This window comes from Pleurodeles waltl, chromosome 11 (genome assembly GCF_031143425.1).
Source record: "Pleurodeles waltl isolate 20211129_DDA chromosome 11, aPleWal1.hap1.20221129, whole genome shotgun sequence".
Classification (NCBI taxonomy): domain Eukaryota; kingdom Metazoa; phylum Chordata; class Amphibia; order Caudata; family Salamandridae; genus Pleurodeles; species Pleurodeles waltl.
The window spans coordinates 3,035,183-3,048,555 of NC_090450.1; the positions used below are offsets into that span (position 1 = coordinate 3,035,183).

Consider the following 13,373-nt stretch of genomic DNA (forward strand, 5'->3'; position numbering starts at 1 on the left):
CTGCTCATTGTTTGTGACCAACCACCACTTATTCAGACTTTTCATTCGCCACCATCATGTACCACTATTAATATGAATGTCCACAACTACTCACAGGAACACCATTTTCCTCATCAAAACATACTTCACCATTTACACTCTGTATCACACAGCAACTCTGAACCTCACTCATTACCTTATCACTTAACATGTAACAACATGTATTTACACCCACTGATGGCACAATCCACTAACATCGCCACATCCTGATGACACATTGTGATTCTTCACACTCACACCAGTCACTCACACCACTTACTTCAATCAGCCATACCACACTAGGTACTTGAAAAACGACTGATTCAGAATTGACAATCCACTAACCTTAATCCTCTATAATAGAACTCAAACTTCTCTCTCTGCCCCACTAAGTGCCACCCACTCACACCAGTCAGATCTCTTGCACCACTCAGATCACAAATGAAGTTCACAATGTTATTCAACACCACAGCTATGAACCTGCCCTAGGTGACTGACTGGTTGGGTCTGGTCTATACAGGGTGATTTTTACTCTGTCTGTAAAGTACAATGTTATGACAGAGCTCATGGGAGGCGACAGATGTGGTCTGGAATCAGCACTCTGTGCAGAGACTCCTGTCATGGTGGCACCAGTGACCCCATTCAAAGCACCACAGTCAGTAATCGTTGGAGATGCTTAGAAAACATCTGTCCACAATGGGGTTTTCTATTCATGAAATAGCTTTCCTCAGATTGAAACAAACAGTCAAACTTTCAAATGAGCCACATCTAAGTAATAATTTGCTGAGCCAGATCAAAGTGGTCCTCTGTCTTTTATGCAGCCCCCTGGTCTAACATTCAGTTTGATCTCCTGCTCCCCCAGTACTTTGCTGCTTGTAAGCAGTGAGATGAGGGGACTGTCTGGACCCTTAACAAAACTTATAGTTTGAAAGTCATGCAAGTCATGAATGACTGTTAAAATTTGCCAAATGTGGAGCTGGGAGAGTTGGCATCTTTATGTCTTTGTATATGTCAATCAAGGCTCAAATAGTATGTGGAAGTGCACATCAAAATTATTTTGGCAAAGCTCTTGTGAGTCACTGAGACATGGAATGTAGTCCTTCCTAAGAAGACATTTTTTCTGACTTCAATGACAGAAGCATCCTCAAATTGAGGCACCAAGTGAAGGTATCAGGGGATCTTCCCACTGCACGGTGGAGCTCATCCAGTGATCAGGGTGATGAGCTGTAGAGTACTTAGGGGCTGATTTTAGAGCCCTTAGCTCCTCCTTATGCCGCATTAGCATAATTTTGTTAATGCTAATGTGGCCCAACAAGGTCAAAATCACCAGGCCAAATTTACTAAGTGGTCCAATGCATGCATTGCTCCACTTTGTAACGCTTTGCGCTACATTATGCCTGCACCAGGCATAATGTATGTAAAAGGGGCGTTCCCCCATTAGGGAGGATGAAAAACTGGCACAAGGAAATCTATAAGATTTCTTTGCGTCATTTATTTTGGCACTTTTAAAGCTCAAAGCAGGTGTTAAAAGGAGACATGCCATTGTTTTCAATGGGCTTTGCAGGATTAGCGGCAACATTTTTTATGCTAATCCTGCGAAGGGCCGTACTAGCGTCAAACATTTTGACACTAGTTCCCCTAACTACCACCATGGTGTGCCGTTTCTTAGATACGGTGCATGCATGATGGCGATAGGGGGCACTAAGGGGCACAAAGAAAAGCAGAGCTGCTCTGGGTGCAGTGCCACTTTTCTTAAGTCAGGGCCTTTCAGCATCTGTAGAGCTTGCTATTTAGAGTTAGGCAGATGTGAGCTATTCACCAAAAATTAGAAGTAGTCCCATACACTCTACCTAGTTGTGTACAAATTTATATTTAGATGTTTATATGTGCCTTAACCACAAAAAATATTGCCAGCAGCACATCTGCCAATTTTTGGTGGTTGTCCCTCATCCCCAAACTATAAAAAACATATTTTTTCCTACACCCAAAAATAGATTCCAGTACTGAGTCCCAGTCTCCTTACCTGCTACCAGTGTGTTGGGCATTATACCTAGGTATTGAGATCTTCCCATTGGTAGGCTTTGAGGGTGTCCAAAGACACATAGGATATTGTAAAAACTTTAGACATATATGGCCAGATTTATGAAAATGATGCATCGTCATGATAATCCACTGTTTGAGCGCCGCATTTCACCCCCCTAACGCCACCATGTGTGCTCCATATTTAAGATACGGCACAGGGAACTAGCTTCAAAATTTTTGATGCTATTTTGGCGTTTTGCAGGATTTGCACCAAAAATGTTGATGCTAATCATACATAGTGAAAGGAGGCTCATTGAAAGCAATGGGAGCGTCATTTAAACTCTTGCCTTAGGCCCACTGAGTCAACATTAGGGACCCCCAGCAAGTCCTGAACAAAAGATTTAAGATTGCTTTCTAGGGAGTCCACATTCTCTTACATTGAAAGGCACTGACTTTGTCAAAAAGGGTTCCATAAACTATTGGCCAATTTCAAGCTATTGATATTGATTTCATCCAGTTTAACAGGCAGGATGAAAGCCAACATTCCATCCACCTTGAACACAGCCTTCCAAAGAGAGTGGCCAGGTTACCTGCAAGTCCAGGTTACCTGCAAAGGTTATCCTGCTCTGAAGTAACAACCATAAACCTCACAGTAAACAACACCCTGACAATGAGCCAATCAATGTCACAAAAAATGGGTATGTGTTCCTCAAGAGTATAGGGTTCATGGCTCTCGAAGGCTCTTGAACCCTCCCTGAGAGGCCAGCCAGTGATGTGGACAACATCATCCACCATCCAGAGTATTTCAATGAGGCCCTGGGCAAACTAGTCAGCACACCATCAAACTGGGATCTTGGAGGTGGGCTGTAATTGAGTCCAGGCAAGAGGAGAGCTCACTCTCCTGCCAGAAGATACGTCTACAGCGAATATCAGGGGGGCTAAATGCCTAGCTTAATACCTGGCTTTTGTACAGTAGGTGGTAGTAACGGTGCCGGTGTCAGAGAAAATACGTTTTTATTTAAGTTTGTATAAGTACACATCTGGATCCCATCAATGCCGTGCACAGTTTCTTTTAAAACTAGGAAAGAAATGTTAAACTTTAAACTAGGACATGTTTTAAAGAATGCAATTACAAACACTATGGGGGTTATTCTAACTTTGGAGGAGGTGTTAATCCGTCCCAAAAGTGACGGATTTACCACCAGCCGTATTACGAGTCCATTATATCCTATGGAACTCGTAATACAGCTGGTGGTATATCCGTCACTTTACCGTCACTTTTGGGACGGATTAACACTCCTCCAAAGTTAGAATAACCCCCTATATTCAATCACTCAAGCAAAGCACACAACATCGTACTGGAGTAGCACTGTGACCTGCCTCGTGTGCTCATGCTACAGTATGCCATGTGGATATAGCATTGCATCATGACACTTTGTAAAAGCAGCTCTGAGTCATGTGCTTAAACATTTGATTTATTATTCAACTAATCTTTGTAGTATGTTCAAGATATGCAAAGCTGTTTCACCACTTATGGTTCTATGTATTTATTAATGGAAACAAGAATGTTCCTTACTTTTAGAAATGACAAACTAATTCCCTAAGTCAGACCTTAATTCAATCTCTGCCCCAGGCCACCTGCGAACAGCTACACTATATTGCTTGTTTGGAAATCTCAGTGTCTCACCCTCTAATATTATTGACTAAGCTACAGTCCTGAGAGCCAAGTGGCAGAAAAACTCTCAACTATAGCAGTCTGAACAGGACTGACCTGTTGTTTAATGGGCACCCTGTATCACCTTAGCTGTTTAACCGTAGTTATTATTTGGGGTCTGCCAAATATTAATGAATCTGCTTTCTTGTTACTTTCAGTCAAAGAAAGAGTGCCATGAGAACAGATACTGTGGCATAATATTGATCATAATTATTGTTATTATCAGGAACTCTCCAGCCTTATTAACTGGTTTCATAACAACTGAGAGACAATGAAAGTTGTGTGCTGCGAACACAATGTACTTTGAAAGGTTGCTCACTGGTAATAATGATTACAAACTGTTCCCTAAATAATGCCGGAGCGGGTCCTCCACTTTTTTGTTTAGTGGGCTAGTCCGTTGACGTCCATCATGGCCAGCCAAGGCTTTTGTCAGTTCTTTCCTTGACTACATCTTGCCTTTGTCCTGCTTCCACTTCATCCTGTGTGTGGTGGGGGATTTCAACATATAGCCTGAATCTTCTCCCACTTCACAAGTCATCACCAACTTTATTGTTGCTATGGTGTCCTTGGAGCTATGCCAGAAAGTGTCTGGTCCCACACATCTTAAAGGCTATAAATGGGATGTGGATTTTGGACCGACTGAGTTGGTTGAATGGCTGGAAACTACTCATCAGGTCTGGACAGATCACTTTCTTGACTGCTTTTTCCTAAAGCCTTGTCAGAGAAATCATCCTGGCCAATATAATTCCAGGATATCCCAGTTCAAGAGATTTGGAGTAAACTTTCTATTCTCACACTCAGTCAGTTGGATGTGGGTGAGACATCCTCCAACTTCTATTCTTCGGAAAATAGTTATAAGAACTATGGGCAGTAGAAGAGAACAACATTGGATGTTGTTTTTCCTTTCTAAAAGTTAACCTGAAGCACAGTACATCTTCAGCCTTGGGGTACAGCACAGAACTATCTGAGGCTAAAAGAGGGTGCGGCGTATTGATTCTTCTATGAAGGCAAAACTGGAACTAAAGTGAGCACTGTCTAGCTATAAGAAACTGGACGTTACTGTATGGAAAATAAATTATTTTTGCCAAACACTCCTCTAAGGAAACTTTTAATCTAGTGCAGTCACTTACTTTACCTACTTGTATGTGTTTCTCTACCGAGCCACCACAAGAGCTTGTAGATCAGCACACCCTAAATTTTGAGAACAAAACAAGGTCCAGCTGTCTCTCACTTGCCTCCTTGGAAAAGATTCTTTAGACAGAAAATAGGTGCCGGGAATGTTTTATTGGTCTGTCACATATCCCCTCGCTCAATGCATAAAAAATTAAAGAACTGTGACATTCCGCAGTGAACCCACAGCTTTCCTAGCACCTAGTGGAGACTAAAACAAGAAGTGACCTATATGGAGTGTACTCATGTGTACCGATTATTTATTGGGTGCTTCCCTCAGTTAGGATGTTGAACCCTAACCTACTTAGTTGGCATGCTTCATCGCCGGGTCCCCGTCAAGCGGATGTTGCAAATCCGCTTGACGGGGACACTTTTGATGGGACATCTTTTCTCTGCCTGTGCATATGACACATACATCAGTAATAAGGTGGTTTATCGTGTGCAATACATGAAGTAATAGTGAACTTTAAAATTAAACTAAAAAAAAAACATGAAATTGCTTTATTAGGAGGGGCTAATGCCAAGATAAAAAATGAGGACCGGTCATATGTCAATGAATGAATCAATCAGGATTTGTAAAACATGGCTAATCAACCAACAGAGAATTGCACTTGCAGGTCCCAGAGAAAGCTGTGAAACAGTGGGAAAAGCACGGAGAAGGCACACAAAAACAGTGGAAAACAAGGAGAAAACAGTGAAAAGATGGAAAAACAAGGAGAGGACACACAGAAAATGGGAGAAAAACAATGAGAAAGCAGTGAAAATGAGGGCAAAAAATTAGAAGACATTAAAAAAATGTGGGGGAAATGCAAGGAGAAAGTAGTGAGACCGAGGGAAAAGCAAAGCGAAATCACTCAAAAAATGGGAAAAAGCAAGGAGAAAACATTGAAACATTACCAAAGCAACTGAATGTGGTCCTTTTCAATACCGGTATTGAGAATATTTTCAGAGTACTATTTTTTCTGACTTTCCATTTCTCAATTAAGTGTTGTAGGAGCCTTCAAATAACAAAGATAGAAGCAAAGTCTACTTCAGCACCCCCAAGTAAGAGGAAACAAGCCTGTTCACCGCTACCTATGAAACTGAGATCATTAGAAGCAAAGGATTTGCCACTGAGTAAGATTTTGAAAGAGCTTCAGGCAGTGCACTGATTCAGTGTGTTCCAATATTAAACACATTTAAGGAATATTGTCTATGAAGGTCCAAGATAATGAAATTAAAATAAATGATTATTGGTCGATCAGATTACTCCCATGCAAAAAGCACTTCTTGACTTGGAAAATAAAACTGTCACAACACTTTACATCTTTAACTTAACTGGAAATTATTGAAGGTCAAAGCTTAAAAACTATGCTGCCACCAACATTAAAGATAACATTTCCAGAAATGTTAGAAATTTATTAGCTTCACTGTACCCCTTCCAATTGAAAAGCTAATCAGTCCAATCCCAGGCATATTGTCTTCAAGGTGTTAAGGCCTCCTCATCTTGTCCTTATTAGGAAGGCTGCAGGAAAATGTCCAACACCAATGATTCAAGAAAACAAGTTGTTCATCCATCAGGACATCTGGAGAAATTTGCTGCAACAGCAGGTCCTCCCGACGGGAAAGCCTGATCAGAGGATATATGCTCAAGCCCAGGTCTTCTGGATACCATATTCCCCATGCCCAATTTGGAGCCACTAGGATGAGTTGGGCCCGGTCACTCCTGATCTTCTTAAGAAGTCAGACGGGAGTGGTATTGCCTGAAAGACATCTAATGGTCCAGAGTTACACTCAAGGTGTAATGCATCTCAGAGCGAGAGCCACCTTGGAAACTCCAACAGACAGAAGTGCTGACATTACATATTCTCACTTGTGGCAAGTAGATGAAGCCAATATTCTCCCTATTTCCTTAAGAGTCATTACGCTACCTCTTTGTGTAACTAACACTCTTGATGTATTAGGGGTTGACGGCTGAGCTCGTCCGGCCTGGCATTCAATGATGCTGCCCGGTGGTTGGTTCACCACCAGGAAGATTCCTAGGTGATCCTGCCATTTCCGGAGGCCTCCTGGCACAGGGTCAGTGATCCCATCCATCCTATTAGTCGTAGTACCACATAGTGGTTGTGTTGTCCCTGACCACAAATACCATCCTCCCATTGAATGGAAGGAAGGCTTTCAACATCATTCGGATGGCCCTCAGCTCCAGGAGATTGGTGTCCAGCCAGGACTCCATGGAGACCAAAGGCCTCTGTGCTCCACCTCTCCCAGATATATACGCCCCAACCCAGAAGCAATGCCTTGGTCACCACTGAGTTGGAAATAGAGAGGGTCTGCCGCTGATCCAACCACAGTGCAGCGCCACTTTTTTTGCACCCCTTAGCACCCCCTAACGCTGCCATGTGTGCGCCACCATGTGTGCACCATATTTAAAATATGGCGCACCATGGTGGTAGTTAGGGGACTAGCGTTAACATTTTTCATGCTAGTCCGGCGCTATGGAGGATTAGCATCAAACATTTTGACGCTAATCCTGCAAAGCACCTAGAGGCCAATTGTATGCAATGGATGTCTCCTTTTAACCCCTGCTCTGAGCAGGCGTTAAAAGTACCAAAACAAAATGGATCGAGGAAATCTCTTAGATTTCCTTGCGCCATTTTTTGGCCCTCCTAATGGGGTAAAGCCCCCTTTGCATACATTATGCCTGGTGCAGACATAATATAGAACAAAGGATTACAAAGTGGTGCAATGCATGCATTGCACCATTTTATAAATATGGTGCTGCATTGTTGGCCTTTTTGGGCCACATTTGCGTAAAAAAAGAAAAAAAAGTTGGTGCAAGGAGGTCCTAGGAGCTCTTAAATATGCACCTAAATTGCTTATCCTATACAATTATTTCTAGTCTGTGCTTAGAATTCTTAAAGTGAATTTAGTTGAGAACTCGAATTGTTGTCACAGAAAAAGTGTAGTTGCTTCTATAAAACAGATGTTAACTGATTGCCCTATCTTTTTATATTTTTTGATAGATGTATGGAAGGTGTTAGTTAACTTTTTTAATTTCCATAAACAGTTATAGTTTAACTTCATTTTTTGAAAATGTAGAGTTCTTCTCTATCAATTCTCTCCATGGGGTAAGTCATCCCTCTTTTATGTTCGTAAACATTCACCAGCACTCATTTCTATGATGTGGAATATTCTAGACCTATACATTGCTAATGCTGATCCAATATAGTTTCAATCAATGTGTTGTTCATTTATTATTACAGTAGCTGTTAATAATTGTAGTTTTTCCTTTGTCTGGAGTTGGTCTCATATAGACATACAAGCATGTTATGTAGGTTTCTACTGTCATGATCTTAATTCTGTGTATTTACTATAATCAATAAATATATCTTGAACTAAAAAAGTGCAACAGTGTAGTTGATCCTTCCAGCCTCCCATGTGGTTTAACTTCTCTTTCTGTTTTTTCTTAGGACATTTTTGGCTACAGAACACATGCCCTCCGCAGGTCCTTGAGCCTCCTGGGTTACACCCTCTCCTGTGGGTTCCTGCTGCTGCTCTTTCACTGGAAGCCTGCATGGCACGTGTGGGCCACCTGTGTGCCCTGCAGCCTGGAGGATGCGGATGTCATACTGCTCAGGACAACTGTAGGTGACTCACTTCTTATAACAATCCATGAATTGTACCTTAATAGAAACTAAGGCCCTGATTGCCACCTCAGTGCTAATTCTGGTCGTTCTAGGGTTACAAGGTGGGCATATAGGGCACCTTCAGGTCATTCATACTGCACATATTAAGAGCTTCTTTCTATTTACCTATACAAATCTCACCATGTTTCACCTGTCAAAGGCCTGCATGTCCATCTACCAGGTATATGGGCACACACCTGGTGACATGGCAGTTTGCATCTTAAATGGAATTAGCGACAAGCTCGTAACCATGTCCAAACTCGGTTTACTTTGCATTTTAAATAGGATTAGTGAATAGCAGTCACCTTTAATCCCTACAGGCATTTATAAATGTCACTCATTTACTAAGAATAAGGGCCTGATTTAGATTTCGGTGGATGGGTTACTTTTGATGGGTATTCCATCCCCCAAAATATAAATCCCATTGTTCCCAATGGGATTTATATTTTGGCCGAAAGGATATCCATCACAGTTGTGATGGAGTAACCGTTCCTCTGAAAACTAAATCAGTCCCTGAGGGCCTGATTTGGGTCTTGGAAGAAAGGAATACTCCATCACAAACCTGACAGATCTCCTGTCCGCTGTATTACTATCTCATTACATCCTATGGAGTTCAGATTACGACGGACGGGGATAACGGCCACATTTATGATGAAGTATTCCATCCTCCAAGATCTAAATCAGGTCCTAACATTCTGATTTAGAATTTGGTGGAAGGGTTACTTCATCACAACAGTGATGGCTTTCCCATCCACTGAAATGTATATCCCATTCTATCCTAAGTGATTTATATTTCTGCTGATGGGATATCAGTCACTGTTGTGACAGAGTAACCCATCCCTCAAGCTCTAAATCAGGCCCAGAAACACAAAAATGAGCAAATACACACATGTACAGCTTTACCTGTGCCCATATTTACTCATTTTAGGAATTCATAAATATTTCCAAAAACCTGGGAGACTAAGGCCTTTAGTTTTATTAAGGAACGAAAATGTACCATAAAAAGCAGATTTTATAGGCTTGATTCTGAAAGGTATTTGTGTGTGAACAAGGTGCATACATGTTAAACCACTTTCAATTCACAAAGCTTGCCCAGGTACAAGGATTTGCAGACACAAAGGTTCTGTTTGAGTAAATCTGTAGAGGGGATAAGAGTGAGCATTCCAGTGATACTCTGGGCCTGATTCACAAAGGTTAAGTTAGACTCCTGGTCTAAGTTTAGAATAAGGCCCTGATTATGAGTTTGGTGGTTGGGAACACCCAACCACCAAACTCCCGACAGGGTGGCCACCCTATTGTGGTGATTTCTCCGCCGGCCCCATTATGACTTTCCTGCTGGGCTAAACGGTGGAAACCAAGGCTTTTGTCAGTCATCCCAGCAGGAAACTGGCAGCAGCATTGTTACCAGCTCATAATAAAGCCGGCACCAATGCTGCCGCCCTCAGGGGGCACCAGCACCGTCCCAATGCGCACTGGCTGCACAACAGACAGTGAGCATTACAAGGGTGCTGGGCACTGGGACCCTTCTGGCCTCCTGCACTTGTTCTACACCAGCCTTTTCATGGCAGTGAAAAGGCATGAAAAGGCTGACGGCAAACGATGCTGTAATCAGCAGGGTGGTGTTGAATTCAGTACCACTCTGGCTGATTACAACCTGCACCCACCGGCAGCACTTCGGGATCTTTGATCCCAGTGGGGACAACAGTAGGTTTGCAGGGCTGCCAACAACATTGTAAAGTAGCGGTCGGGCCACCACAATCACAGCGGTCTATCAGCCACAGTGAGTGCGGCAGTCCGAGGACCTCCCACACTTGTAATCAGGCCTTAAAAGTCTAAATTTACTACATTTTGATATTCACAAAGGTAAGTTACAAGTAGCATCTTTACATCTGCACTCAGGGCAGAAACTCTGAAGCTGGGACAGAATCTCTGCACTCATGACAGAGACTCCACCAAAGTGTAGAGATTTCGCCTAGAGTGCAGATATGAAGATTCTACTCATAACTTACCTTTGTGAATAACAGAAGTTGAAACCTAAGTTTACCTTTGTGAATCGGGCCCTCTGAGAATTTCTTCACACCTGCAAACTTCAAAATTTGCTAGTACTCACAAAGTCATCTCTAAACTGTGTTGTGCTGGAATAGATTGGAAGTGCCAAGGGCACCAATAAATGCCTTCCTCAGTGAGGCGGCGCTGGTCGACAGCCACAGAATTGATGATGACCTAATTGCAGGGGTTTTTCCAGTAAGAGAAATGTGTTCCCAGGGAAGAAAAGAGTTACTTGGTAAAATTGTGCATTAGAAGATATACTGTGTTTACTCATATAACCATGGAATTAACGGAGGTGTGAGCACTTCCCATGCACACTTGGGGTTGTCACACGTTGGCAGGAGTACTTCTGAAAACCTAAGTTTATTCTGGAAAGTCCTAGGCAGCACTGAGGCATTGCTTTTCCACTAACAATATTTTTTTATATCAGGATGAGTTCAAGCAATGCTCCAGAAAAAAAGTTGAATGGATTAAAGTACCACTTGGGGCAAGATCTGTGATTGGACAACCATCTCCTTTTGTCACTGATGAAGAAAAGTCCATCATTTATAAAGCAGTGAAGAAGTCAGACTCAAAGGTAAATATTTAGAATTTGTTTGATCAGCTTCAGTACCCCAATACCTGCCTGTCAGCCCAGAGTCCAAGCTGTGCATAATTCAGATGAAGCTTAAGGACGCTATGAACTGTAGCACCTTGGCTTATCCCTCTTCAGATGCTTTAAATTATAGATAATCCTAAATGAGATTTTCAGCTATAACTCTCCAATGATTCATTTTCAGTTGCATGTAATTTAATCTCACACAAGTAAGCACACTCGTGTTGGTAAGTGAAGGTTTGTGTGTCTAACTCCACATATCTGTACCTTAATGATATGTGCATCTTCAAGACGCATGGATTTGGAGTTAAGAATAATAATTCTAGTCTTACCCATGTATAATTACTTTCACAATACTTTGGATGTCTTTTTTACGCATGGAATTTGCAGGACCATGAATTTGTCCTTGATATTCTGACATACAACGCCCATCCGGGAATGTTTACTGCTTTCATCTATATCTCTTTATTCATTGTTTCTATCTATACGTTTCTGATTTCTGTATTTGCATTTTCACAGTCCTGAGACATTTTTCTTTTTCGTTTTATTGTTGGAGTTCATACACAGTACAAATAAATAATATTACAATGTAAAATAAGAAGTCCTTAAAAATGAAGATATCAGCAGCACAACAAAATTCCATCATCGTGACATCAATATTGTGCTTGACCCTTAATGTCAAATATTGCCCAATTCTGCCCCCATGTCCTTGAATACCTTACCACCCTGGCTCAAATTTGCTTTCACCGATAAAACCTCTTAAGTGATCCTGACCTCAATGCACAACGATGATCTAATTCTTTCATTTTTAACATTTTGGCCCACCATTGTGAATGTGCTGGAGCAAGCGCCGATCGCCAGTTTTAGAGGATTGATGATCTTGATACAAGCAGGCACAAAAACAATCTTTTTTGCAGGAGGGATGCAGGAGGGATGAAACATTAATATTGGCAGAATACCCCAGAACATCTATGTAGATGTCTATTGGCTGGTTAACCCTAAAGTGCACGTACAGTGCATCTGAAGATCTGCCCAAAAGAAAGATATTTGGGGGCACTCCCAGATAATATAGGTCCAATTGGCTCCGTTCACAGTAAAACACCTAAAGCATCTATCATGAAGTGGGGATTCATTTTGTGCAAAAATATTGGGGTTCTGTAGAGTAACCTCTTTGCATAAAACTACATTCTACAGAAATGTGCTCCTTTTATTAAACAAAAATTAAACTTATTTACCCTGTTCCAGACCTCGTCCGTGACCGGTAGACCTCCCTGGGGCTGCCACTTATCTCGGGCCTTCGAGTATAACACCTTGGTCTGCTGCTGACTAAGAATGCTGACTAGCCACTAATAGATCTAGGACTAGTTGAGCCAATCCAGTCTTCAACCAGATCTAGGCTAGTCCAAATTCTACTAAGATCTAATTTGCTTAAGAACTGTCTAATAAGGATAAAAGTTCATTAAATCATTACCTTACATTGCTTAATAGAATGTTTGATTTCTGCCCATGTCTTCCAACTGGATTGATTTAAAAAATAAGATATCTGAATAAATCTGCAAGACGCCCACTAGCGCTAATGCTCCTGTCCAACAAGAGATGGTTATCAACATAGATATCTTCCAGGCGGGTTGCACCATTGATGACCGGGATATTATAATGTTTACAGAATTGCTCTTTACCTTTAGGAAGCCATACCATGGCCTTATGTCTGACTTTTTTAGGATATTTTAAGGGGATAGAAAATCATCAATTTCATATTCTTGAAAAATGGCATTAATAAAAAAGTGTCCACCTGCATTCGTCCTGAGGCTTTTTTGGAGAACCTATGTGGAGCTTGAGCAAAGGTGGCAAAACAATATAGCTTTAAGTCTGGCAAAGCCAGCCCACCTTCTTTTGTCGGCCTAGAAAGTGCATCTATCGCTAGGCTACATGTATGCCTAAGTATCTTTTTAGGCCGACAATTCTATTCGTAAAGTGTCCAGTGCACAAATATTTAGCAAAATGTTTGTTCCCAGATCCTGAAATTCTTGAAAGATCTAAATCCGACCTAAATTTGCACAGCCCGGTATTAAGAATAACACTATATCATCAGCATATAGTTTCATGCAGGTCATGAGATTTATGGGAGACACAAAAT

General features: G+C 41.6%; 1 protein-coding gene across 2 annotated transcripts in view; it reads left to right on the top strand.

Moving 5' to 3' along the window:
* The window catches only part of LOC138265204 (probable cation-transporting ATPase 13A4), a 229,913-nt gene that overhangs the window by 4,996 nt on the left and 211,544 nt on the right, over window positions 1-13,373 (top strand). For both annotated transcript variants that reach the window (XM_069212751.1, XM_069212752.1), the window contains exons 2-3: window positions 8,377-8,550; window positions 11,072-11,218. In XM_069212751.1, coding sequence (XP_069068852.1) covers window positions 8,377-8,550; window positions 11,072-11,218 — 321 coding nt within the window. The remainder of the gene's footprint in view (window positions 1-8,376; window positions 8,551-11,071; window positions 11,219-13,373) is intronic.